Here is a 27,305-nt window from a genome sequence, read left to right on the forward strand (position 1 = left end):
CTGTGGTCTCCCCTCAGTGCCGGGTTGTGGTCTGCCCAGGGCCAGGCCTGTGGGTGGGGGGCCCCCAGGTGGACACAGGCCTGGGATTCGCATGTCGTCTGTCTGCCTCCCTGCTATCTTCGCAGACGTGTCTCAGCTCCTGCTTGTCTGGGTGTGTTCTTGATGCCAGGCCTGCGGGTGCCCCCTGTGGGCCTCAGTTTCTCCAACTATGTTGTGGGGTGGCGGACAACCAGCCTTGTCCTCCTATTGTCCCCCACCCTGCCTCCAGCCGTGCTGGGAGCCACGGCTGCCCTCGTGATCCCCTAGACCCCCAGCTGGAGGTCCCTGCGGGCGCCCTGCCTGCATCACAGACGCAGGGCTCCGCAGGGGCCCTGGCACATGGCATGGCGTCTGGCTCTTCCCCAGAACCTCGCCATCCGGAAATCCAGAAAGCGGAGCCGTGAACAGCAGCTTTGTGACTTGTTTTGGGAGCTTTTGATTAACATCTGTGCTGTGGGCGGGGGTGCTGGCTTTTCGGAGCAGGGTGTGTGGCTGGTCGGGGGGTGGCCGAGCGGACAGATGTTTCTGCCCTGCCCAGAATCACTTCCCCAATTTCCTGCACACCCAGCGGGGCCCCTGCTGCATCTGCCTGGAGGAGGCACCGCCGCCTGCAGCTCTGACAGGAAGCGAAAGAGCTGCCCTCCTGCCCAGCGGGGGCACCCCTGGGGTCGGGGTTGGGGCCACCAAGAGGGCAGCTCTGGGAAGGGCTTGAGGTCACACAGCGGGCATCGATTGGGCTCCTACTGTATGCTCCAGTAGCAAGTTGGTTAATCCCCTACTGTATGCCCCAGAAGCAGATGTATTAAGCCCCTGCTGTATGCTATAGCCACTCCAGCGGGGCCTCCCACTCCCTCCCGACTCCATTATGCCTTCCCTCGCTCTCTGTTGTCTCCCCTGCCTGCCGGGGGCTCCCGGCAGCTGGATCTCTCTTGGGCATGCCACGTCTGCAGCGTCCAGCACAGGCCCTGATGGTCAGTAATGGCTGAAGAACGGACCACCCTGACCAAAAGCCCGCAGGCTGACAGCTTCGCTCAGCTCCCATGCCGGGGAGCCGTGCTGTTCCTCCTCCGCCGCGTCCTGGGGGTCTGGGTGGGAAAAAGCCTTTGAGCGCAAGCCTCCTGGTGCCCAGTGGGCCTCCTGAGGCCATCCCTGTTGCCCGGGTGTCTCCGACCCTCACAGCGGGTTAACTGAGGCCTGGAGCACAGGCGGGCAGGTTCCGGATCCCCGGTGCCTCTGCCCCAGCTGCCTGCTCCTGGCCCCGCTGAGCTCCATGCTGCCGTCATTCATCCATCCTTTGTCCATGGATTCATGTCTGCCCTGGGTTCTCTGTGGGGACCTCACCTTTGCCATTTTGGGGCCGTGTGGCCTGAGGCTGGGAGCTCACAGCCTTTCGCCCTCACACAGCTGGGGGAAAGGGTGGATGAGGTGCTTAGCGGGTTGTTGGCACCCTGCAAGCACCAGACGTGAGACTGGTCACCAGGTGAGCATGGAGCCCTCTCCTGCCCCAGTTTCCCTGTGTGCAGAGTGGGCACAAGGGGTGTGGGGAGGCCATGGGGGCACCACCCCGCCCTCCCTCCGGCAGCCGTGGGTGTTTCTGTGAATGGGGAGGCAGGAGCGGCCCCCAGGGACGCTGCTCCTGGCCCACCTGGGCCCCAGCAACGGCTGCAGGCTCTGAGTCATCTCAGGCGGCCGGGGGTGCCTCACCAGTTCCCAATAATGTGAGGAGGGGTTTTATCAGGTGGGCGGGCAGGAGCTGCCAGAAGGGGGACATTGGAGCTGGGCTGTGTGAGGGTGCGCCCCGGGGGAGTGAGAGCCTTCTCTCCTCCCTCCCTTCATTAGTGGGTGCCTGCTGTACCCCAGACACCATGCGGGGCACCCACAGACCCCGATTCTGCCCTTGGGGGGCTCTCATCTGGGCAAGAAACCATTTCAAAATGAGCAGGCAATCCCATGACCCATGAGGCAGGCTGGCAGGCAGGGCCTAGGTCGCAGGGCCCAGGTCACCGGGCCCAAGACCCTCTGGCACAGGGTCCGAGATGGCTGCAGAGTTAGAGGCTAAGGTGGTGGGACCGCCATGCAAAGGCCCTGGGGCAGGATTGGGCCTGCGGAGGAGAAAGGAGGCTTTGCGGCTGGAGAAGGTGGGCAGTCGGGGGGATGCAAGGTGGAGCCTGATGGGGGCCAGGGGCCTGGGAGGCAGAGAGTTTGAACTTTCTCCAAAGAGCAGTAGGGGGCTGCGGTCAGCTTCTGAGCAGCCAGACACGGCCCCATGTTGACTTAAAAAAGGCCCTGGAACCCTCCACCCCTGGGAGGCTGCAAGGACGAAGCATCATCAGATTTACCTTCCGGTCACTCCTGGCTGTTTTATGAGGGAGTGGTGCACATGAGGGGTGGTGGTAAAAAAACAGGTGTTTCACATTGTTACAGGAGTTACAATGAATCAGTTCTTGTCTGAAACCCAAAGAATATAAAAATAGGTGAGATTATACACGTTCCCAGCAGCATGATTCATAACGATAGCCAGAGGCGTCCACTGAGTGGTGAATGGATAAACACACACGTCCACCCACCCACGGAGCGTCACGCAGCCACAGAAAGGAGCGGAGCCCTGCCACGCGCGCTCCACGTAGATGGGCCCTGAACGCGGTGCTCAGTGAGACGCCAGAGTTACAGGCCACATGGCCTGTGACCCCCATTTCTGTGGCACGTCCACAGCAGGCGGATCCACAGACAGAACGTGAGCTCGTGGGTGTGGGGGCCTGGGGAAGGGGCAGGGGTGACAGCTCACGGGGACGGGGTTTCATTTTGAGATGATGGAATGTTCTGGAATTGGAGAGAGTGATGGATGCACAGCACTTGAATATAATCGGCGCCACTTTAAAGTGGAGAATTCCATGTTACATGAATGTCACGTACGCCCGTAAATACGTTTCTGCGGCCTTGGGGAAGAATAGCTGAGATCTGAGCATTGACGTGGCTCCGTGCCTCCTGCCTTCACAGACCTGCTCTGAGCGCGTTTTTTGCAAACCTATTTCTGGCCGTAGGGGAAGATACACTCCTCTGGTTTCCCATAAGCTGGGTTGGACGGTGCAAAAATGTGCCTTTTAAAAACTTTCCTGTCCTCAGGCATTTCTCTGCCACACCCGCATTTGCCTGGACGGTGTCCTGGGCAGCTCAGGGCTCGGCTGGCCCCCCGGATGCTAGGCACAGTCTGTTTCTTGGTGTTTTCTGATTCTAGTCCTTCTCTCTGCTTTCCAAGGCCAGCAGCCTTACCGCCGGGGTCCCCCACTGGCGCAGCGGCCTCGTCCCTGAGGTGGGGCCCCTCGGACTTTGGAGCCACCTCGGGAGTAGGAGGGGGCCTGAGCAGACACCGTTAAGAGGGCAAAGGTCCGCCCGGGGGCCCTGTGGGCGGGCGGTTTCTTTACAGCCTGGGCCCCTCGGCCTTGGGCCGGACACCGCCCCTGGGCCCCTGTGGCAGGCTGGGAACGGGCACATCATTGCCCAGGCGGGGCCTTCCGGCGATGGGACTTTCTCCAGGCCCAGCCAAGCCTGGAAAGGGCCCTCCTGTGCACTGGGTCCTGCCAACACCCCACAGCCACCCTGTCCTGCAAACACATTCCCCAAGCCAGGTCCCTCATTTTGTGGACTTGCGGGTGGCCACACTTGGGGAGCTCCCAGGCTGGCAGGCTGGGCCAGGGGTTCCCCACCATGGGGTCTGCTGTCCCTATACACACACACACACACACACACACACACACGTGGGCTGTCTGGGCCTGGCCAGCGACGTGACCCCACTGACCACTGACCACGGCTGTAGAGTCAGCCCAACCGAGGTGGTGGAAATGTTCTCCATTTCGCCACAAACAAGAATTTCCTGTCTGCCCATCTGAGCCCTTGGAGGGTGGGGGGGTTATTTCTTTCCTCTCTGGGGCCCCTCCCGGCCCCCCTACCTGAGCCAGAGCGCGGCTTCCTCCTCACGTAGCTGCCCCCACCCACTGCGTTCCCGGGAGGGCCAGCCCCCTGGGGCTGCCGCCAAGCAGGTGACCGGCATGAGCTCCCGGGTCTTCAGTGGGGGCAGGGAACGGGGAGTCATGCTCATGCTTCCAGGAGGGAGGCTGGAAAGGCTTGACCCCACCTGCTCTGTGCCTCGGTTTTCCCCTTCTGTGAAGTGGGTGGTGCTGGGGTGGGGGAGACAGTCATATGATCAGTCCAGCCTTGGTAACTAGTGGTCACACACCCTCCATCGCGCGGTAAGAGGCCCTCCACGGCCATGTGGTGGGGACTGGGTGTGTCCCTGGGATCCAGCTGCCCCCACTTCTCAGGTGGGAAATCGTGGGTGTCTCCAGCCCGGGTTCGCACGCCCATGTCCAGGCCCTCGAGGCCCTGCACCCATCTCACAGGTGAGGAACCCGACATATGCAGAGAACAGGATGGGCCCCCATGGGCCCTGCACCCCAGCACTGGCCCTCCCGCACATCTCCGGTTTGAGAAAGCATCTCCATGCTTATGGCGCCGTGAGAAATCGAGGCCCAGTTAACACGCACGGATGAGACACCTGCTGTGTGTCCAGCGCCTGACCAGTGCAGTGTGTGAACCTCTGTAGCCTGGAGCAAAGGGCAGGAAAGTCACCCACCATCAGCAGCTGGGGAGAGATGCTGAGCAGACGGTGGGGGGCGAGCCGGGAAGGGCCGGGGCCCCGGAAGCTCAAGGTCCAGTGGGAGGTGAGATGGGCAGGCTGGCGGGGGGCCTTACGGGACCTCCGGGCTGCGGGGCAGGTGAGGGCTGGTGTCTTTAGATCAGGCAGGAGCCAGGGGAGACCCCAGCACTGGCTCCAGGGAAATCAGACTGTGGGGAGGGGAGAGCCCGGGGCTTATCTTGGCCCTCAGCCCCAGGGAGGGGTTTCCAGAGGTTTTGCCCAATCTCCAGCCTAGGTCTGAGGCGCTGGGGTGGCAGGCACCGTGGGCAGGGCCCCAGCCCCGCCTCGAGAGGGGCAGGGTCTCGGGCAGGACCGAGGCCTGGGCTTGGCACGGGATGTGATGCGGCCCAGCTACGTGACTGGAGAGCCTTGTGAGCACACACAGTGGGGCCCCCAGGCCTGCGGGGAGCGGAACTTGGGCCCAGAGCCCCATAAAACTGGGGTGGCCTTTACTGCCTGCCTTTGTTGTCAGCTGCCCCCAGCAGCGGCCATTAAAGCTGCCTCCTCCCCAGTGCCCGTCCCCCTTTATGGCCTCACACAATGCCCCAGCCCCACAGAGCTCTGGCTGGGCCCTGCCACCGGCCTGCCCACTCACCGTTTGGCCCGGAGGTTAATGGCCCCCCTGCCAAGCCAGCCACCTCTGCCAGAGGGTCACGGGGCAGCTGGTTGCCACCCTGGGCCGCAGTTCCCCCCGCCTGGAATATGGGGGCCGTAATGGTTCCAGAGCTGATGTGTTTATCGCCCGCTGTCCCCAGAAGATGGGGAAAGTGAGACAGATGGGGCACTGAGGTCTCGGGGGGTGTGGGACCTGAGAAAGGGCCCCACCCCTACCCCAGGTCAGGATCTCAAAGGAGGAGATATGGCCCCTCGTCAGGAAGGGCCCCTGTGTGAGTGCCCTGGGGTGGCCAGAAGAGATGACCACAGACGGAGCTCCTCCAAACCACAGGAACTAATCCCCTCCCGGCTCTGGGGCCAGAGGCCTGAGACCCAGGCGGCGGGGCCATGCCTACCGGAGGCCCCGGGAGAGGCCCCCCTGCCCCTTCCAGGTTTGGGTTCTGCTGGCACCACGGTGTCTCAGGCTTGTGGACACGTCACCCCAGTCTGTTCCTCTGGCTCCGGCTTCACGAGGCCTCTCCCTCTGTCAGTGCCCCCCCCAACAAAGACACCAGCCACTGGGTCAGGGCCACCCCACTCCAGCGTGGCCTCATCCTAACAAATGACTCTCTCTGCAAAGGACTGCTTCTAAGGGTGGGTCCCATTCTGAGGCTCTGGGTGGGAGTGAATTCTGGGCACCTGCTGTCTCGGATTCTGGCCTCACTCACTGCCCAGCCTGGCCCAGGCCGCAGCTGAGAAAATCAGGATTCATGTACCGAGCATTAATTAAACAACAGCTGTGGGCTCGAAACCATTATGAACGCTGGTAACGAAGCCAACTCGATCCCTGGTGCCCCACCTGGGTGGTCGCAGGAGACCAGACCAGCTTGTCACAATCCCTGAGGCCTGGGGGTGAGGGGGGATGATCAGGGCGAGGGGTACTCCAGGGGCGCATGCAGTAGGGTCAGATGGGCAGGGAGAGGAGCGCAGGCAGGGGACGCTGGTGGCATGTGCATGCCCCCGGGAAGGCCCACCTGCAGGCCCCACACCCCTTGGCTGGAGGGGATGCAGGTGGCAGGCCTGGCTGGGACGGGACAGGCGGAGACAGAGGCCCAGCCTCAACCACCCAAGTCTGGGCTCCTGGCTCCGCAACCCCAGCCCAGGCCCTGGGGGCCTCACTCTGTCTCCGTCACACAGATGGATAAACAGGCCTAGAGAGGAGCAACCCGGCTGGGGTACGGCCTCCCCAAGGACCGTGCCTCCCCAGGGCCTGTGACGTCCCACCCAGCAAGCACTGGGCGGTGGCCTGTTCCCTCGGGCTCTAATGAGGGATTGTCCCAGGTGGGGCTAATTGGTGTTTTCAAGGTCCCCCACGGTCCAGATCCCTCTGTGTCCAGGGGGCCACAGGGGCTGCATTCCTTGGAGCTGAATTTGAAGCCTATTTGCCGGTGCTCCTCCTTGGCAAATTGCACCCCCTGCCCCACTCCACTCTCTAATTATCGTGGCCGATGTCTTCCCCAACTGCGAGCACCTGGGAGGTGATGGTCAATGTGGTTGGGGAGCCCCGGACCCCCAGCACCCCTGACCAGGGCCCTTTCCCCTCCTTCCATGACCAGCGAGACCAGGCAGCCAGCGTCCGGGGGTCTGGGCTGAGTCCTGGCCTGGTTGCCTGCCTTACGCCTTGGTGTCTATCTGCCGCATGGAGCTGTGTCTTGGAGCAAGCGTGTGTGGTGTCCGTGGATGGACAGCACTCGGACGTGTCCACTGGTCATGGCGACTGTCCGGGGGTGGGTGCCGTCTGGGATGAGTTGACCCCCAAGATGACATGTTCAAGACTCAGTGCCCAGTGCCCACAAGTGGGACCTTGTTTGGAAATGGCCTTTGCAGATGTCCTCAGTGAAGTGTGCAGGTGAGGGGTGGCCCTAAATCAGTGAGCAGGGTCCCCTAAGAGGATTTGGACACAGGCACAGAGGAGAAGCCATGAGGAGATGGGGCAGAGGCTGGAGGGATGCCGCCACGAGCCCGGGGACGCCTGGGACACTCCCCTGGAGTGTCTGCAGGGAACCTGGCCCTGCCTCGCCTGCATTTCGGGCCTCTGGCCCCAGGACTGTGGGAGGACAAACCTCTGGCTCAGTGGGGCCTTGGGGGCCAGGGCCCCGCCAGCGGCTGCCCGAGCTCCAGCGCCAACTAACCTGTCCCCTCCTTGCCCTCGTAGCTGTACGAGCTGGACGGGGACCCCAAGAGGAAGGAATTCCTGGATGACCTGTTCAGCTTCATGCAGAAGCGAGGTGAGCCTGTGGGTCTGAAGGGGGAGGCGCAGCTCTGAGCACGAAGGGGAAGGTCCTCGGCGGCCCCGGGGAGGTCTCAGGACTCCAACCCAGAAGGGACTGACAGTCCAGGCCCCCTCGTTGCTGGGAGCCGTGGTGCACCGGCGTCGAGCGCCCAGGACCCCCGCCCAGGCGGCCTCTGACTGGGGAGGGTCGGATTCTCAGGCAGTCAGGCGGGAAGCTCCCCTGCCGACTCCCGACCCCATGGCCTGGACACTGGTGTTCCTGTGGCTGCCGGCGCGAGGCTGGGTCCGGACCCCTCCCCTGCTCCCACGGGGGGCCTCAGAACCCACCTGTAAGGCGGGCCACAAGCTGTCCCCGCTGTGTGTCTGCACCCAGATATGCTGAGTGCTGGCAGGCTGCATTTATTAAGCACCGACCGTGTCCCTGCAGCCCACCCACCACATCTGGGGTGAGACGGTCACTAGACCCAGCCTGGCCGGGAAAGGTATGGTGACCAGGGGAGGGACAGAGGCCAGACATGCTCTGAGTGGGCGTCCAGGTGGGGAAACCGAGGCACTGGAGGCGTCAGGGACATTCAGAGACAACCAGAGGGTCCCCAGAGCCCCCCGTCCGGGTGTCACCCTCAGCTTGGAGCTGCTGTGGGGCAGAGAGACCAGCTCTTCTTTGCTGCTAGGGGGTCCTGGCAGCGCTGGTTGCACCGTGCGGAGTGGGGTGGGGGTTATCATGACCCCCCATGGCTCAGGGAAGGAAATAAGACCCAGAGAGGGTCTTGACCTCCGATCCACAGAGGCAGGAAGGGGCCAGCCGCCTGGGGCTGCAGGTCCGCCCAGGGCCAGTGCAGTGCCAGCCCCTGCTGCTTTGTCCAGGGCCTCTGCCTGCCTCTCCCGCGCCAGCTGCTTCTGTAAACACAGGCCCAGCCAGGCCAGCAGCCGGAAGGGAATGAGATGAGAGGGGAGGGGGCTGCAGCTGCATGTTAACCCCTCCCGTGCCAGGAGGGCGGGGGCAGCTGGCGGACTCTCCTGTTATCATCAATCGCAGTCCCAGCCAGGGCCCACTGCCCCCCAGTGTGGTCAGAGAGATCCTGCCCGGGGCTCTGTTATCAGACTGCCCATACCTGCCTGAGCCCCCTGCCCCCCATCCCGCCAGGAGGCTCCTGGCTCCCAGCTCCGGAGCCCACCCATTTTTGTCCAAGACCGGGCTCCTGTGTCCTGGAGGTACCTAGGAAGTGTGGCGAGCTGCTCCTGTGTGTGTGAGATGCTGGGGGGCCCAGCATGAGACACGTCAGTCCAGCCCCCACAGAGCTGTGAGGGTCTGTGTCCAGCCACGTCTCCCTCACCAAGTCAGGCGCTACTGGAGAGTAAACAGCAACAGACTCCTATGCATTCCTCAGAACCCAGCTCCGAGGCCCCCTCCTCCCTGCCATGTTCTTGGACCCTCCCCTTCTGTAATTGGAGCCTTTGGGGCTGAGATTCTGTGAGACCCCCCCCCCCCGCCACCCCGCCACTTCATCCTGGACACCAGGTCCTACATCCCACAAGCCTCTTCCCCCTCAGACAGAGGGAAAGTAATTTCTTTCTCCTCGCCACAAAGCAAAAGCCCCCAACCAAATATCTCTGAGAATTCTCTGGGGATGGATACAGGAGAGGTCCTGCCTGCACCCCACCCTCCTGCTGTTTCCTTGAAGACCTCTCCACCCTTCCTTATCGCCAGCCGCTGCCCGCCACCCTCCATCCATGCCTCTCTGTGCTCTCCCAGGCCGCCCTCCTTCCGTAAACATCCGCCCTGCCCCGCCTGCTGCAGAGCAGGGAGCAGGGTCCCCAGAGGGCCTTTGGTGCTATTCTTTATATCCCTTGTCCCAGTGCAGGGCAGGGTGGGGCAGGGCGCTCTGGGCCCACTTCCGGGGCTGGCTGTGCTTTGGAATTGGGTAGGGTTGGGGTTTGAGGTCCAGGGGCCGAGGATGTTGCTCAGCAGCCCACGGTGCCCAGGGGCATGACCCCACCTTGACCCAGCAGTGCCGGGGTGCACCCTGCCCTGGGCTGTCGTTGGCCCCAGGTGCACCATCGGCTGCACGTCAGGCTCTGGCCGGGCGACCCCCCCCCCCCCCGCCTCACGGTGTCCCCTGCCCTGCAGGCACGCCCGTGAACCGCATCCCCATCATGGCCAAGCAGGTGCTAGACCTGTTCATGCTTTACGTGCTGGTGACGGAGAAGGGTGGCCTGGTGGAGGTCATCAACAAGAAGCTGTGGCGCGAGATCACCAAGGGCCTCAACCTGCCCACATCCATCACCAGCGCCGCCTTCACCCTGCGCACCCAGTGAGTGCCCGCAAGGCCGACCTGGGGGTCGGGTGGGGCTCTGAGGTCACTCGGTGGGAGGCAGTGCCGCTGCTGCGGCCCACCCGGCGGACAGCCACAGAGACGGGGTCTCTCTGGTGGCTGCCCAGTGACCCGGGTGCCATCCTGTCGGCCTGCCCCGCCTGCAGGTACATGAAATACCTGTATCCCTACGAGTGTGAGAAGCGCGGCCTCAGCAACCCCAACGAGCTCCAGGCCGCCATCGACAGCAACCGCAGGGAGGGCCGGCGCCAGAGCTTCGGGGGCTCCCTGTTCGCCTACTCGCCCGGCGGGGCCCACGGCATGCTCTCGTCGCCCAAGCTCCCTGTGCCCGCCCTGGGCCTGGCCGCCAGCACCAACGGCAGCTCCATCGCCCCGGCCCCCAAGATCAAGAAAGGTAGGGATGGCCACGGAGCCTGGGGCCGCCCTTGGCCCAGCTTTAACCTGGCTGGGCGACCCTTCCCTTCTCTGGGGAACCAGACAGTACCCCCAAGGTGGGCATGGAAGTCTTCCCCCGCTTTGCCCGAGGCAGACATTACCACCTGATCTCCCCTCTCCCAATCCTGTACAGCCAGGCAGGCATTACTGATCAGTCCATTTTTTCTGATCCTGTGCCCTCGGCAGACATCACTAATTGATGGTATTTCTCTCCAGTTCTTCGCCAAGGCAGACATCACAGATCAAGCATAATTTTCCTACCCCATGGCAGACATTACTAATTGATCACTGTCTTCCCAGTCTGCACCGCGGCTGGCATTATTAACCGAGCGCTGTGTCTGTCCCTACACCCGTGGCAGGCCTTGCCAACCTTTTATGGTAACTTTGGCCCAGTGTCCCGCACACGGCTGACACCATTGTTCTCTCGCCTGTGACAGGCAATGCTGGTCAATTCCTGTATTCTTTTCCTGTTGGATTCAGAATCCTTCTCAACACACAGACACCATCGAGAGTATAGAGTGGGTCTGTCACATTGACCCTCTACCCTCCCCAAGGCTATTCCTGGGTGCTCCTGGGCAGCTCGCTGGTGGCTCCATCCTTCCTTTCTGAGCCCTGCTTACCTTATGCATAACGTATGGGGAATTACTCCTTCTTTGTTGGGGAGCCTTCAGTGTGTAAAATGCCCAGTGTGCAATAGGCCTAGGTCTGCAGACACCTGTAACAGCCTCCACATCAGACTCCGCCTCTAGGCCCCATCCATGGCCGACATCACCAGCAGATCGGTCTTCCTCCTTACAAAGCCTCTGAATCCTTCCTAACACACAAGTACCAACATCGCATGCGGTAGCGCAGCCTGAGGCACGTCAGTTCGGCCATCTGAGTCCCCATTTTCCATCTGCCACATGGCTGTGACGCCCGTCTTCCTAGCCTTGGCCCAGGGATCTGAGGTGGGCCCCACAGAGCCCTGAAATGAAGGGCTGGTCGGACTAAGGTGAATGTGGTCCTGCTCACATTAGCTCATTCAGGCCCCTGTGGGCCTCGGTTTACCACCCCAATCTTGGGGAGTTCCAGCGATACCCATGCGTGGTTATTAAGTGTCTGCTGTGTGCGAGGCCCCATGCCAGAGCTGGGGACGGTGGTGGACAAGAACAAGGGCTTCTGACCCAGTGGAGCGCATGAGGGAGCCAGGAAGCATCGAGCGGCAGTCAGGTCCACGGTGACGGGCAGGGTCAGCGCCAGGTGACCAGGGACAGACACGGAGGAGGAATCGAAGAAGAAGAGAGCCGTGGTCACAGTGGGGCCCAAGGGTGGACACAGCAGGGTCGTTCATTTCAACCACAGAAGAGGGGCATGGTCAGGACCGGGGTCTGGAGTCGAGCTGCCTGGGTTTGAACCCCAGCTCCACCTCTCTCCAGCCGTGCAGCCCAGGGAAGTTAGCTCTCCTGCCTGAGCCTCGGTTTCCTCATCTGTCAGGTGGGGATAAGAGTGTCCCAGGGGGCGTGGGATTGTTGAGATGGACCCTGGAGATGGTTCGCGTTAAGCGCATCAGACAAGATATGTGGTGAGCCCTCATTATAACTAGGGTTACATGTAATGTTACATGTTCCTGTGGTCTCTCTGTGTTACACTAATGCTAACTACTCCTCTAATACTGTTATTATAACAGTATTACCACCATGATGGTATATAATATCAGGCTGATACTAGAAAAGATTTTTATAGCCATTCAAAAACCACTTCCTACCACTTCCCTGGAGAGGAAGTGAGCACCCCATGAGTGCAGGTATTCAAGAAGATGCACATTCCTGCCTCGGGTGGAAGGCAGGACCAGCCCACTTCACCTCCCTTCTGCCCACCAACTCCTCTTCTCTCCTGTCTAGAAGAGGACTCAGCCATCCCCATCACAGTACCCAGCCGCCTGCCAGTCTCCCTGGCGGGCCACCCTGTCGTGGCAGCCCAGGCAGCAGCGGTGCAAGCAGCGGCGGCCCAGGCAGCCGTGGCGGCCCAGGCCGCTGCCCTGGAGCAGCTTCGGGAAAAGCTGGAGTCAGGGGAACCTCCTGAGAAGAAGATGGCCCTGGTGGCCGATGAGCAGCAACGTCTCATGCAGCGGGCACTGCAGCAGAACTTCCTGGCCATGACAGCCCAGCTGCCCATGAGCATTCGCATCAACAGCCAAGGTACCAACCCAGCACCCAGAACCTCTCTGCTTCCTGAATGTGCAAGAAAATAAGGGCCTTGTAGCCGCCATATGTAAAGAGTGCCTACAAATCAATAAGAAAAGGCAAATAAACCAATAGAAAGCATGGGCAGCTGTGACTAGCAAATTCACATGAAAAGCCATTCAACTCCATCTAGCCAGGGATCTTCAAAGAGATACAATTTTTCTCCCACCAGAGTTTGACAGTATCAAGTGCTGGTCAGGATGTGGGAAAATGGGCCCCTTTGATCCTGCTGGCATAAATACGTGACAGTTTGTTAATCTCTTTTTAAAATAGGCAATGTGCTGGCTGTGCTTGCTCTGTGACACTGTGATTCTACCGGGTATCTACCACAGGGCCAGTGCAGGTGCTCAAGGAAACACGGATGTACATAGATGGACCCTGCAGTCATTTGCGTGACGTTATTTATAATAGTGAAACCTTGAAACAACTTGCGTGCCCACCAGTGAGAGAATGGATAAATCAAGCTTGGCTTACTTTGTGGCTACTTTAAGGAATGAGATGATTTGGATGTGCTCATAATAGTGAAAAAAGTGAATTTTAGACACATACATCCTCATTTGATAAATATTAGTTGGGTCCCTACTGTGTGCACTGTTAACAGGTACAGCCCACTGTCACCAGTCTAGCAGCCAGATGCAAAACAGAGCACCGCATGAGTGTGTACACAGTCACCAATGGTGGTTTTCTTCCCACAGCCTCCGAGAGCCGCCAGGACTCGGCTGCAAACTTGAGCAGCACAAATGGCAGCAACAGTATTAACATGTCAGTAGAGATTAACGGGATCATGTACACAGGTAGGACCCCCGGGGGACCCCTGCCCTTCTTGACCATTTGTCTTCCAGGTTAACTCAGGAGTCCTGGGTGGCCCCAGGGTCCAGCCTGCTTGAGCCCAGGCATGAGGGGGCTTGAGCAAGCAGAGCCAGACTAAGGGGACACGTGCAGTGTACCTAGCAGGGTGCTCAAAAATAGGTATCAAGTGGTATATTTCTCCTATTGCAAGACTAAGTTCCTTCCAAAAATGTGTAGTCAGGGTGATTGCTTATAGAGGCCACCAGGCGGCACTGTGGACACAGAACAGCTCCGGCGCTGAGTGAAGATGCCATGGGAAGAAGGCTAGATGAAGTTGTGGGGTCCTAGTTGTCGCCGGGTGGACTTTACAGGAGTGGGTGCTTGGGGAGACCCCCGTACCTGTTGCATAATCTTTTTAGCTCTCTGTGACATGCCTCTCCTCCTGTCCTTGCATTAGGAGTGCTGTTTGCTCAGCCACCAGCCCCCACGCCACCCTCAGCCCCCAGCAAAGGGGCCAGTAGCGGCAGCCGGGGAGGAAGCAGTGGGACCAGCAGCGTGGGCAGCCAGGCTGGGCCATCAGGGCCATCTGCACCCTCCACGTCTTCTACCTCAAATAACTCATTGCCTTAACTGCGCCACTCCCCACCCCAGGAGTCCGCCAGACTGGGCAGGGGGTCAAGGTGGGCCAAGCAGGGGCTGGGCTGGCGGAAGATACGGGTGGGGAGGGGAGCTATCCACAAAGGAGCCACAGCTAACGCCAAAAAAAAAAAAAAAAAAAAAAAAGAAAAATATATATACGTATATATATACATACATATATATATATAAAGAAATTTAATAAACAGGGGAAACCAAGGAACACTTGAATTACTCAGGTTTCGGACATTCAGAGAGATGAATTGTGAAGACAGCAGAGGAGATCGTAAAAGAGAGGGAGGCAGATGTTTCCTAGGGCTTTGCTGCAGCCCTGGTAGACCGACTTGGACTGGTGTCTGGTTTGAACCAGTTGCAATGTAAGGCCGATCCTGTTTACCTCATACATCCCTGCACTGTGTGTTTTCATTTTTGTCTGTTTGTTTTCTTTCTTTTTCTATCCATCACACACTCACCACACCCAGCTCCTTGTGTTGAATGAAACCCCTGAGCCAAGATCAGTTGAATATTTTTTTCTTGTTGCTTTTGGGAAGCTTTTTTTTTTTTTTTTAAAGAAACATGATATTCAAACTCTATAAGGTTTTCAAGAGGTTTCGGGGGTTTTGTTTTGTAAATAATCTATTTTATTCTTGGGGGAGGAATCAAACCTTAGGAAAAGGATATTAAATCTATATATCTATATATTTGTGTTCATTCAGGGAAACTGGACTTGAAAAAGCCACACAAAAAAAGAAAAAAAAAGAAAAGAAAAGTAATACCATTTTTATTTTTCCCATGACTGGTTTGGGTTCGTTTGTGTGTTTCCTGTGGTGCAGTGGGTGGCTGGCAAGCGCAGGACACCGGACCCTGGGCTAGAGCCAGGCGAGGTGATGAACTCAGGTGCTACGGGCTGGGCTGGGGTGGGGGGTGCATGTGGGGGGCCGGGCGGTGGGGGTGGGGGGGATGAATGCTAGATGGCAGACCTGACATCCGCGATGCTTTTTCTGTGCTGTGCTCTGGGTGCTGGGCTCTCTGGTTAGGGACCTGGAAGACTTAACTGGCAAGGAGAAGATGCTGGGAAAAGGATGCAGGGCGTGGGAGGGGGCTCTGCCCGTCAGCCCCCAGGCTCCTGTCTCAGGGATGCCTAGGGCCTGGGGTGTCTCTTGCCTGAAAGGGCTGTTTTTGGAGATGGTGGGTGCTGGGGATCAGGGGTGAGCCGGGCTTAGCTCAGGGCGAGGTTTTTGGGGCCACGGCATCCTGAACACCTCCCCCCACCATGTTCTCATCTCCTTAACTCTGTCCCTTCTCTCACGTCCCCTTCGCTCAGGGCCACAGCGCCTTAAGTGGGGGCCATACCTCCCCCCACGACCCTGTTCCTGAGGAGGCGGACGTCGGTGGGACACAGCTGGGTGGGGGATTTGTTCCAGAGGCTGGTGACGGCACTGCCTGTCCCGAGGCCCAGGTGGGGGTTTGGGGACTTTGGCGGCCGCCCTGCCCTCGCTGTCCCCGGGGACCAGGTGGTGTTGGGTGGGGCTGCGTCTCAGACACTAGTGCTTTTTTTCGTTTCTCTCTCTGGGGGCCGGGGATTAACTCGGCTGTTCCCGGGGTGAGTCTGGAATCTCTAATTGGGCCCAGGGAGCCTGGCCTAACGAGGCCGAAGGGGGCCGCGTGCGCCTCCCCCGGCTCAGGCGGCATCTTGTTGCCATGGAGACCGTTGGGGGGGCGTGTCCCAAGCCCCCGGCCTGGGTTTGCTTGCACGCAGTGTCTTAGGGAGGGAATCCCCCCTTGCTTTGGTATATCTCAGGGTCGTTGACGCCCCCCCCACCTTTCCAGGAGGGGGTGGCGGCAGGCGTTGGGGATTCCGCCCTGCTTTTCCTTCTGGAAGATTCTCCCCTGCCTGTCTCGCTGCAGCTGCACAATCACTGTTGGGGAGTGCGTATCTTTCCCCCAACACAATCCGGCCCCCGCAGAATCCGCCCCCCCCTCCCTTGTCCCCTGCAATCCCGGGCCAGCTGTGCATTTCTTTCTACCTCAGGTCGAACTCTTGATGCCAAAGCCCCCACCCCCGCCCCCGCCCCTGGGCCTCAGCAGGCGTCCAGGGAAACCCCGGGCGCTCGCGTGGGCCGCGTGTGCGTGTGTCGTGTGGGCGATGTGGCCCCCCGGATCTCACTCAGGGTGTGGCCTGCCGTTCTGCGTGATGATTGTAGGGCACAGGTGAGGGGCACGGGGGCTGGGGTCCCACCCTGCCGGCTGAGCAGGCGGTAGCTGCCCTGGGGGTGCCCACCGGCAGGGGGTGGACATGCCCCCCGGGAACTCTAGAAGGCTCTGCTCCCGCCTCGGGTGTCGCCATTCAGCCCCCTGACACTCCACGAGGTTTAAGGAAGGGGGCGGCTTTCTGGGGTACAGGTCAGCACCCCCTTATGCAAACTGGACTGGTTGTGGGGCAGCCAGTCTCTGCCCCCCCGGCTTGTGCGCTTTTCATTCCAGAAGAGGTGGGGGCCTTGCAGCATGGTGAGGTGGGGGCCTCCAACTTAGGGTGCAAGGGCCTCAGGGGTCCCCTGCTCTGGAGATGTTTGTGGATGGGATGCTTCTCGAATCTTCCTTGTGACCCCTACACTGGCTGCAGGGTTGTCAAGCCATCCAGCTGTAGGGCGGGAGGGTGGGCGGGTGGGGGGAACTGGGCATCGGGTGGCTGGGTTAGTTTGGATAGCTGTGCATTTTGTACAGTCACTTTTTACCCACTTCTATCCTTTTTTTTTTCCCCTTATTTTTGCTTTTGCGTTTTTTCTTGGCAAACATGAATTCAGCCTTTCATTCCTGACATGTGAAATTTCATTTTCTCTGGGGTTTGTGAGCTGGCGTGGGGACCGCGCCTGCACTCAGGTTAAAAGGGGAAAAACAACTTTTTTAAAAAAAAGGTATAAAACTATATACTCTTCTACCTCTGGCCGGGCCTCGCCTGTCCGCCCTGGCAGCGGCGGGCAGCCTGTAATGATTTCAGTTTTTGCAGAACATTCAGGTATTAAAAGGGGGAAAAAAAAAAAAAGACAAAAGACCAAAAAAAAAAAAAAAGTGTGATTTTGGAATTTAAAAGAACACTGAAAGTTTACATTTTATAACATTATTATGCAGATTGTATTTAAACTTCAGAAATATTTAAGACAATTGTAACCCTGTAAAGCTGATGAGATATTAAAACAAGACAAAACACTTCTGACTTTTAACAGAAAACGTCTCCCTGTGGTGGTTATTCTGGGTGTCGCCCCACCCCCACCCTTTCGGCGTCCAGGTGGCAGAAGGCACAGGGGTCCCCCGGCAGGGATCGTGTGCCCCAGGGGACACTGTGCGGTGTCCGGGGACTTCCGTGGTCATCACAACGGGGGCCTCCTGGCCACTGAGTGGGGAGGGGGTGCAGGGAGACCAAGGAACACCCCACAGCTCTGAGGACAGCCCTGCACAGAGCACAACCCAGTGCCTGTGCCCCAGGCCCCCGTCCAGGCCTCCTGTCACCCCGGGTTCTCCTGCCAGGGTCACTCAGGGTCGCCTGACCCCAGCTCCCAGGACACGTGCCCCCTCTGCGCTGGCTTACCTTTGGTTCTCTAAGGAGGCCACACCCAGCCTGCCTCTGGGCCTTTGCACAGGCTGTTCTCTGCCCAGAATGCCCATGCCCTCTCTCCCTGGGAAGCCCCTTTTCATCCTCTGGCATGCGCCTCTGCTTCTGGGCTCTAATGCCCAGGATCCCACCCGCCTCCTGCCCAGCCCATTATAGGATGCTAGATCCCTTTGCACAAATCGCGTGGGGCTCCCCCACCCTGTGCTGTGACAGGAGTCCACCCTGCCCCCCTGAGCCTTCCCACAGAGGGTCGGTTCACGTTTTCACATATACATTTCTATATTGTGTGGACCCCAAAGAAACCGGAGCAAGTGGTGGATGCAGCCCTCAGGATGCACTTTGTGAACCACCCCACACCCTGCTCCGTGCAAATGGAAGGGAAACCATGTTCTCTGCCTCCAAACCCAAACCGGGCCACCACACCCCAGGCTTTTGGCTGGAAGAGATTTCCTGGGGGTGTCCAACCCATCCCCCTCACCCAGGGAACATGACCGGCTCAAGGTCAGCATGGCTGGACGGTGGGCAGGCCCAGCCTCCCGCCACCTGGCTCCCCTGCCACCAGCCCTGACCAAGGCCGGCCTGGGCCTGTCCCCGCCGCGCAGGTCTGCCCCGAGGCTGCCTTAGGAGGGGAAATGAGCTCGCCCCTCCTGTTGCAGCCTGCTGGTTCCCACAGGCCTCCCTGTGGCCCATGTCGTCCGCTGTGTTTTCCACTCCTGCCAGTAATGAGTCAGCTACATCCTGGTCCTAGCCTGCGTGGGCCTGGGGGACCAGAGAGGTCCGAGGTCAACCACCTGCTTCTCAGAGCGCCCCCTCCTAGGGGAGATAAGGAAAGAGTGATCTTTCTTTTTTAAAGGTCCTTTCCTGCAAACTGGATCGGCCAGTACAGCATCCTCATTCCTCCGCCAAGAGGCCCAGAAAGGGGGCCAGAGGCCCTGAGGTCACACAGCCTCTGGGGACGCATGGAGGGATCTGGTCCCCCCCACCTCCTCCCAGCCTGCCAGAGCCCAGTGGAGCTTCCCCACCTCCTGGGCCTGCTGCTCCTTAGGAGGCCCTGGAGGCTTCCAAGAGGTGAAACTCAAAACCTCGCCCGATGAGCAGAGCCGAGGAAGCCCCGCCAGGAGCTTGGTGGTGGTGGGGGGGGCTGAAAAATCAGAGGGTTTCCACTTGAGTCATCTGCCTTCCCCGGCACCATGCATGCACATAATGGGGCTGCCCCCGGAAGGTTCCTGGGTCCCCGGATGGGCTGGGCTTGAGATGGGGCTGGGACGCCAGGAAGGCAGGGTCTGGTTGGGTTCCCAGGCCCCAAAACAAGAGGCGCCCAGTAATTATGTAGGGAATGAGGGGCAGAGGAGTCGTGTCTGTGCCTCGGTCTCCCTGACCCTGCTCCTGCGGCTGGCACACCCTCCCAGCCTTGGACGTGAAGGAACCAGGTGCCCAGCTGGCACCAAGGAGGTCTGGCGACTGGGTGGTCTGAGACACCCCCTCCACCCCAAGTGTGGCTTTTGTCCTGCTCTTCTGACATAACTGGTCTGTCCTCATTCCGGGAACAGCTGGGGGTGGGGTGACCTCTGACCTCACACAGCAGCCAGGCTGAGCTGGGTCCCTGGGGAGGAGGGGAGGGAGAGGCCTTCGAGGGGGCTGGGACTGCAATCCAGCTGTCCTGCCCTGGAGGGCACCCGGGCTCGCCCCTGCCTGACTTAACCCACCCTCCCCAGCAGCAACCTGCCCCGAGGAAACGCTGGAGCCCGTGCCTGCGGGGCCTCACTCTGTGTCCTGGAACCCGGGAAATTGGAAACTTCCAGCCCAGACTTCCCAGATGCCAACACAGACCCAGGGCCTGAATCCAGTTGCTGTGGGGAACCACTGCCTCCCCACTGAATGTGTGGGGAAACTGAGGCCCAGAGCTGTGCCCCATGGTTCAGAAGCGCCGGGTTCAAACCCTAGGTTAGTGTTTAGAGGAAGGGCTGCACAATGTGGCCAACGGACCCATGGAGGATTCAAATATTTAGTTTTGGGAAAATAATGTTTTGAAACATGTAAATTAGCATTCAAGTTGTTTCATTTTTCTTATTCACACTTTTAAAGCAACAGTTGAGAAACCTGGGGCATCAGTCGGTTCTGGGGTGGAAATCAGGAACAGCTGGTTCTAGTTCCCATCTGTCTTTGAGCTAGGTGGCCCCTGCCTAGGTTCCCCATCAGGCAGCTGCTGGGGGTCTGCAGACATAGCTCTCCTCAACTTGCAAAAGTCCTTCAGTTTCCTGTCCCACTCCCCCAGGATAAAGTAAAACCCAGGCTCCCTGGCCCACAAGGCCCTGTATGGCCCAGCCCCCACTCCACAGTCAGCCTCACGGCCTTTGCACTTGTCTCTGCCCACCTTTTCAAGCTGTTAGTTCTAAGCTCAGGCAACATCCACACTTTCAGACCCCCAAACCAGGCAGGGCCCCTGTGACACCCCTCGCTCCCCAAACTGATTCTTGGTGTGGCCTCTGGGCTAGGAGCAATCACCCTGGGCAGAAGCCCTATTCTGCCCACCTCCCAGTCAGTGGCTCATGCATGCCACCTGGTGGCTGGGGCTGGGCTGGGGCTCCTGGCTCTGAGCTGTTAACCTCTGCCAGGACCACCCTTCCTCTCCTGCCCACCCATCTTCTCCTGGACCGGGCAGTGGGGTTGCGTTTCACAGTTTCCGTCCTATTCAGGGCAGGCTCACGGGCTCCAAGAACGCTCCCAGCAGCTTGGGGACGGGGACTCTGACAGGACCCCCATGTCGATTGTAGGTACATGGCCCAGGACATGCGGAGAGATCTCGACTTCTAAGTGAATTTTCTCCTTTCTCAAAGGTTGGCAACTAATTCCACACTGCAAAATACAGGCCAGCAGCTGTGACCTGAAGTTAACACTGCTCAGACAGAGCTCAGACATGTTTGACCTACACCAAGTTCCTGAAATAAAAATGTGGATTTTGTGGCCCCCAAAGAGGAGCCCAGGGGAAAAGCAGACGGTGAGGCCCGGAGTATTTAATCACCACGTGTTGAGGGCCAGCTGGTTATTGTGTTATTGTGTCAAGCACGTAGTCTGTGTTTTATGTGCTAGGTTGCATGCAGGCCCTCGGGTCAGTCACAGGCATACTTCGTTTTATTGCATTCGCTTTATTGTTTTGCAGACACCGCGTTTTTTGCTTTTTTTTTTCACACAAATTGAAGGTTTGTGGCAATCCTGCCCTGAGCAAGTCTATTGGCGCCATTTTTCCAACAGCATTTGCTTGCTTCATGTCCCTGGCCACATTTTGGAAATTCTTACATATTTCAGTCCTTTCCATTACTATTTTACTTGTTATGGTGACCCATGATCACAACTCTGAAAGCTCAGGTGATGGTTAGCAATATGGTATTTTTAAATTGAAATACTTGCATGGCTTTTTTAGATACGATGCTATTGCACACTGTAGTTTACACTGTAGTGCAACGTAAACATAATTTTTCTAAGCACTGGGACACCAAAAAAATGCATCGGACCCGCTTTACTAGTATTCGTTTTATTGCGGTGGTCTGGGACCAACGCGGTATCCCCGAGGTTGGCCTGTACTCTATAAATTTGCATACTTAAAAAAATCCGAGATGTTGAGTGACTTGGCCAAAAGCGCCCAGCGGAAGTGGCCGGCCAGACCTCCAGGCTCTGAACCTACTAAGCTGGCCTTGGTTTCTCCATCCATTTTTGGAAGAGGTCTCGTTCCAAGGTCCCTCACTAGGGTGGAAGCCCCTTGATTCTCCTAGTGGGTAAAAATATGGCCCAATTTCGGGCCCGTCCCCACCTCAGGCCTGTGCGCACGCGCCGCCGGCCAGCCTCCTCGGGCGGGGCCACGCGCGAGCCGCTCTAGCCCGCCAAGCGCAGTTCCCCGCGCCTGTTGGCGTGACGCACTTCCAGGGCGGAGGAGGGGGCAAGATGGCGGCGCCCATGGAAGTGGCCGTGTGTACGGACTCGGCGGCCCAGCTGTGGAGCTGCGTCGTGTGGGAGCTGCACTCAGGCGCCAACTTACTCACGTACCGCGGTGGTCAGGCCGGGCCCCGTGGCCTGGCGCTGCTCAACGGCGAGTACCTGTTGGCAGCGCAGCTGGGCAAGAACTACATCAGCGCCTGGGAGCTGCAGCGGAAGGTGCGGCGGCAAGCGTCCCAGCCGGGCCCGCTTGGGGTGCGCGAGGCGCCCGACACCGGGGCCAGGGGAAGGGTCGGTGGAGGTCTGAGCCGGGCGGGGAGTCTTGGTGACGGTGCTCTGCGCATGCGCGGGTGTGGGGTCTTCTCGGAGGAGAACGCGAACGCCCTGGGGGTGGCGGGGAGAGGTTAGGGCGCCGCGCGCACGCGCGGACCTGAGGGTGATCCGAGGTCTGGGAAAATTGGAGGGCGGGTCCCTGGGGCAGCCGGCTCTGCGCACGCGCGCTTGGAGGGCTGGAGAGGTGGGGGGGGGGCCAGAGGGCGCGAAATTCAATTGAAGGGAGAACCTACAGCTGGGGTTCCGTGTTTCTCGTGGCCCTGGAAGGTGAAGATCCGAGGCCCGGGACGGAATGCATTTACCCCCCTCTAAAAAAATGGCATTACTTATCGCCGTGAGCGCCCTCGTGGACCCTCTCTGCCTTGTCCACTGTAGCCTGCATCCCGGGAGGGTCCCTCTGCCCCCCGCCACCTCCACCACAGACTAAACACCAGTCCGCCTTTACCTAGAATCCGCAGGCCTCCCCCTCCATCCTGCGAAGCCTGGGTTGGAGCAGACCCTTCCTTGCGGAATCGTGGACTTGCTCAGGCCATCCTGTTCGCTGCCTTGTTATTTCCTGGGACTTCTCTCTGCTGACCCTAGTCCCAGGTTCCGTGTGAGGCACAGAGGCTGCTTGTGTCCCCCTAGGACCAGCTCCAGCAGAAGATCATGTGCCCCGGGCCTGTCACCTGTCTGACCACCTCGCCCACCGGTCTGTATGTCCTGGCTGGGATTGCAGAGAGCATATACCTGTGGGAGGTAAGAGGAGAAGCATGCACCAGGGGGATGATGGGTTTTGGTCTGTGGCCCGCTAAGTTAATTAGACCCCCGACTGTGCCATGATGGGGGAGAGCACCTCACATCCTGCACAGCCTGAGGTTTGGGGCCAGAAGACGTAACCATAAGTGCGCCTTTCCTCACCTGTCTGCACCCGCAAAACGACCTCTCCAGTTCCCCTGGGAATCTGCAGAGAGAACGGGAGCGCTCTGAACCATCAGAGGGCCCCCGCAGGGAGGGGCTCCTCTAAGGTTGCCCTCCCAGAAGTTCTCACCCTGGTTGCTGTCAGCCTGGCACAGGGGGCGTGGGCACAAATCGTGGGTGCCGTCCCTGAGCGCGGGCGTCGTAGGTGACTGCTCTTCCCTGCTAGGGGCTCCCCTTCCCTGGTCGGGGGCTCCCCCGCCCTCCCCGGAAAGTCCTGGGCAGTGCGAACTGGGACCACGAGGGGGCGCCCGCGAGGCCATCCGGAGGCCGGAGCTGAGGGCTGAGGGCTTTGAGCCCCGGGCCATCAGACTTGGGGCATCAGCTGCGACCACCTTCCACCCGCCCCCCTGCCTGAGTGGGGAGGAGGCAGGGAGGCTGGGAACCCTCGAGCAGGGGCTGTGGGGTTGCGAGCGCACATCCCAGTCCAAGTTTTCCTCTTCCAGGGCTTTGGGGGCAACCCTCCTCCAGTGTGACCCTGTCTGGCTTAATCCCGGGCTCTGGGGGTTAGGGTGTGAACATGTTTACTTAGGGGGACAGTTCAGCCCACACAACCCCCATGACACAGCCCTTGCCAGCCCTGCCGGCAGGATCCTCTTCCTGCCCAACTGCCCAGCTCCCCGAGGGTCTCTGGCCTCCCAACTCCCCCAGGCAGCACAGATGCCCCCCAACCCTCCTGCCAGACCTAGCGCACACAATGGCTGCATTTGAAGTCGTCCTGCCAGCCTGGAAGGTGGCTCCCACTGTAGTGGGATCACCTGGGTCCAGTGCGTCCTGAAGGTCCTGACTTCCTCTCCCAGCCTCCCCAGCCTCCTCAGCCTCGGCGTCCCACGCACCAGAGAGCTTTCCCGGGGGCTTTGGGTTACTGTGCCCTTGCCCTGTGCTCGTGGGGGTCCTTGGGGTGGCAGGCAGCCCTGGGCCCAGCGTCAGGTCGTGGATGAGAGCTTGGGGGCACAAACGACACCCGGGGCCCCTCCCTGGTCTGCACCCACTTGGACGAGGTGGGAAGGCCCCTGCAGGCAGCCGGACAGGGCACGGCCCACCGAGCCTTGGTGTGCGATGTGGCGCCACAAGCCCCATACCATAGGCACAGGGTGGGCTCCCCACAGTATTCCCGTGGCCTGGAGGCTGGAAGCTGCACCCCGCTTCCTGCCCTGACCCCGGGGGGGCCCTCCCACTGCCCAGGTTTCCACAGGGAACCTTCTGGTGATCCTGAGCCGCCACTACCAGGACGTCTCGTGCCTGCAGTTCACAGGGGACAGCAGCTACTTCCTCTCAGGGGGCAAAGACTGCCTGGTGCTGGTGTGGAGCCTCAGCAGGTAGAGGGCTGCGCGCTAAGGGACAGGTGGGCGACGGCGCCTCGGAGGAGCGGCGGGCGCCTGCTCTGCGGGAAGGCCAGGCCAAGGCCCGAGGAGACCAGGGGGCAGTGGGGAGCCAGCCCAGAATCCAAGGAGGGTGAGCCAGTCTGGCGGCCACGGTGGGCATGGGACCTGGGCCGCCCGCCCTCTGAGGAGGGCTCCTTCCCACAGTGTGCTGCAGGCGGACCCTTCCAGGACCCCAGCCCCCCGGCACGTCTGGTCTCGCCACACCCTCCCCATCACAGACCTGCACTGTGGCTTTGGGGGGCCCCTGGCCCGGGTAGCCACCGCCTCGCTGGACCAGACGGTGAAGGTGGGCACCCCTTGCACCCCGGTGGATCTGTGAGCTGTGCCCGGGTGGCTGGTGTGTTCTTGGCCAGCGTGCGCCAGTGACTCACCTCCTCCCCCCAGGCTGGCGGCTCCAGACGGCTTTTAATCCCCCTGATGCTTCTGGCCTCAAGGTCGTCCAGAGGGTGGACAGTCCAGCTTGGAAATTCCCACTTGGCTGCCTGCTCCCGGCAGCTCTGGCCAAATCTCAGGAGATTTAAGGGCATCCTGGCCCTCAGACCTTTACCGTGGTTGGGGGAGACCCAGGGCTGACCGGCCAGGGGCCTGGGAGCCAACAGCGCCTAAGCAGGCAGTGGCAAGGGGTCCTGGGCCAGAGCACGGAGTCCCGTGTCAGGGAAAGCCAGGTCCCTCAGCCCCTGCAGCGGCTCCTGTCCCAGGTTCAGGGGGCCCCGGTGTCCTGGGAGCACCTGCCCCATGCCCCTGCCTCGCCCGCACCCCCAGCTGTGGGAGATCTCCTCAGGCGAGCTGCTGCTGTCCGTGGTCTTTGACGTGGGCATCATGGCCGTGACCATGGACCTAGCCGAGCATCACATGTTCTGTGGCGGCAGCGACGGCTCCATCTTCCAGGTTGACCTCTGCACCTGGGTGAGTGACAGTGGGCAGCCGGGGGGCGTCCCCAGGTGGAGGTTGGGCCCAGGGCTCCATCCTCCTGGGTCCCGGTCCTGGTGCCCCACAAGTGGCCTCGGGCTCCCTCAGAATGGGCTCCACTGGGCCACCCTCCCAGGGCCCCTGGGGCGGGGCCATCGTCTGTCCCGCTGCTCATGGGCCCTTCGCCCTCCACAGCCTGGGCAGAGAGAGAAGACTTTCCAGCCGGAGCAGGACAGCGGGAAGGTGTTCAAAGGGCACAGGTGCGGGTCAGGTCGGCCTCAGGGGGCTAGGGGCCGTTTCCTCGCCCTGGGTCAGGTCAGCCTCAGGGCTGCCCTTTCTCGGCCCCTCTGCCACCAGGAACCAGGTGACCTGTCTGTCCGTGTCCACGGACAGCAGCGTGTTGCTCTCGGGCTCACACGATGAGACGGTGCGCGTGTGGGACGTCCAGAGCAAGCAGTGCATAAGGACCCTGACCCTCAAAGGTGGGCAGGCTGCACCCTACACACCAGCCCTTCCGGGTGTGTTCTGTCATGTGGCCGTGGCCGCCAGGCCTGGTGCTGGGGTGAGACCCAGTCTGGCCAGGTTTGGGGAGGAGGGCATGGCACAGAGTGGGTCCTCACGGTGCTGACCCGCAGGGCCTGTGACCAACGCCTCCATTGTGCTGGCACCGGTGGGCATGCTGAGCTCCGACTTCAGGCCCAGCCTGCCCCTGCCCCGCTTCAACAAGCACCTGCTGGGCGCCGAGCACGGGGATGAGCCGCAGCACGGAGGCCTCACACTGCGCCTGGGCCTGCACCAGCAGGTGCGCCCCCTGCAGGCGGGCAAGACCCTCCCTCCCCCAGCCTGCCCTGCGCCTCCTGTTCCCTGGGGATTGGCTCCTTGCTCTGCCCAGGGAGGAGGCTCCTCTAACCACAAGGCTAGCCCAGCCAGGTGACCAGCCCCTGACTTCAGGAAACATTGGAACCTTCCAGAACTGAAGCAGGCCGGGCACCGAGGTGCATTTGGGAGCAGGTCTGATAGGCCAGCGCCATTGTATCCAGCCGCTTTCCCCGGTGTGGCAGTGGTGGCACCCGTGGGGCTGCGACAGCTTCGGCCCCCCCGCCCCACAGGGCCTGGCCGTGTGCACTGGGCGGCCCTGTCCACTGTTTCCACGCCGGGGGAGTCACACACACCCACCCTCAGGAGGCTTGCTGGTTGGATGTGCCAGGCACCCATCTGCCAGCTGAGGGCGGACAGTGCCCACTCGCTGTTCCTCAAGGCACAGCTCCAGTCCACACCTGCAGTGTGGCCAGCAGCGGCGCAGGTCCTGTCCCAGAGCCAGAGCCTGCGGCCCCAAAAGACCTAACCCCAGCCCAGCGGTCCTCCTCCGGACTTGTCCCCCACCTGCTGGTGTCAGGAGGGCCTCTCTCCTGCAGAGTTGCTGCGAGCAGTGATGGGATAATGGTGGGGGGTGGGGGAACCCGGATGAGCCCCGGGGCGCTGATGCGGCCCCCCTGTTGTTGCAGGGCTCGGAGCCTAGCTACCTGGAGCGGGCGGAGCAGCTGCAGGCGGTGATGTGCAGCGCGATGGAGAAGGTGGGGCAGGGGCGGGGCCTGGTGCGCGGGAGGGGCCGGGCCAGGGGCTGCCCTCCGCCCGACAAGGTGGGGTGCCCTGTGCTGTGCACCTGACCCCAGCCTCCCCCAGAACGTGCTGGGCGGCCAGGACCAGCTGCGCATCCGCGTGGCCGAGCTGGAGGACGAGGTGCGGAACCTGCGCAAGATCAACCGCGACCTGTTCGACTTCTCCACACGCGTCATCACCCGGCCGGCCAAGTGACCCTGGGCCGACTGCAGCCTGGACCACAGCCCCGTGGCGACTGGACGGACAGGCCCCCTGCCACCCGGGAGCGCCTGGGGTGCTGTGGCTGGAAGCCCCCGCGCGCACACACACACACACACACCCCGCTGCGCCCAGCAGGGGCTGGCCTTCCCACCGCTGTCTGGAGTCCACACCAGTTGGGTCGTTTTGTGTGGGTTTTGATCCACTGGTGTCATTTGTGTCCCACTTGCTGTTCTGTTTTTAACAAGAGACCTGAAAGCACTTCCATGTTGGCCTCTGAGGGGTGGTCCCAGGACCCCCACAGCAGGGACCGTCTTGGGACTCTGGAG

At 60.6% G+C, this 27,305-nt stretch overlaps 2 protein-coding genes across 6 annotated transcripts in view; both read left to right on the top strand.

Moving 5' to 3' along the window:
* The window catches only part of ARID3A (AT-rich interaction domain 3A), a 28,023-nt gene extending 13,426 nt beyond the window's left edge, over positions 1–14,597 (top strand). For all 5 annotated transcript variants that reach the window (XM_036889942.2, XM_036889945.2, XM_036889943.2 and 2 more), the window contains exons 4-9: positions 7,542–7,614; positions 9,748–9,931; positions 10,099–10,346; positions 12,268–12,564; positions 13,305–13,403; positions 13,856–14,597. In XM_036889942.2, the coding sequence (XP_036745837.2) occupies positions 7,542–7,614; positions 9,748–9,931; positions 10,099–10,346; positions 12,268–12,564; positions 13,305–13,403; positions 13,856–14,028 (1,074 nt within the window). In that variant the 3' untranslated portion in view covers positions 14,029–14,597. The remainder of the gene's footprint in view (positions 1–7,541; positions 7,615–9,747; positions 9,932–10,098; positions 10,347–12,267; positions 12,565–13,304; positions 13,404–13,855) is intronic.
* Positions 14,598–21,546: 6,949 nt separating this feature from the next.
* WDR18 (WD repeat domain 18) lies at positions 21,547–27,237 on the top strand. Its single transcript, XM_036889947.2, has 10 exons — positions 21,547–21,793; positions 22,535–22,645; positions 24,050–24,183; positions 24,394–24,535; positions 25,012–25,155; positions 25,354–25,418; positions 25,516–25,640; positions 25,794–25,960; positions 26,664–26,732; positions 26,842–27,237. Exons 1-10 carry the CDS (start codon positions 21,584–21,586, stop codon positions 26,971–26,973), a joined length of 1,299 nt encoding a protein of 432 aa, XP_036745842.2. The 5' UTR covers positions 21,547–21,583; the 3' UTR covers positions 26,974–27,237.
* Positions 27,238–27,305: the final 68 nt, after the last annotated feature.

This window comes from Manis pentadactyla, chromosome 12 (genome assembly GCF_030020395.1).
Source record: "Manis pentadactyla isolate mManPen7 chromosome 12, mManPen7.hap1, whole genome shotgun sequence".
Classification (NCBI taxonomy): Eukaryota; Metazoa; Chordata; class Mammalia; order Pholidota; family Manidae; genus Manis; species Manis pentadactyla.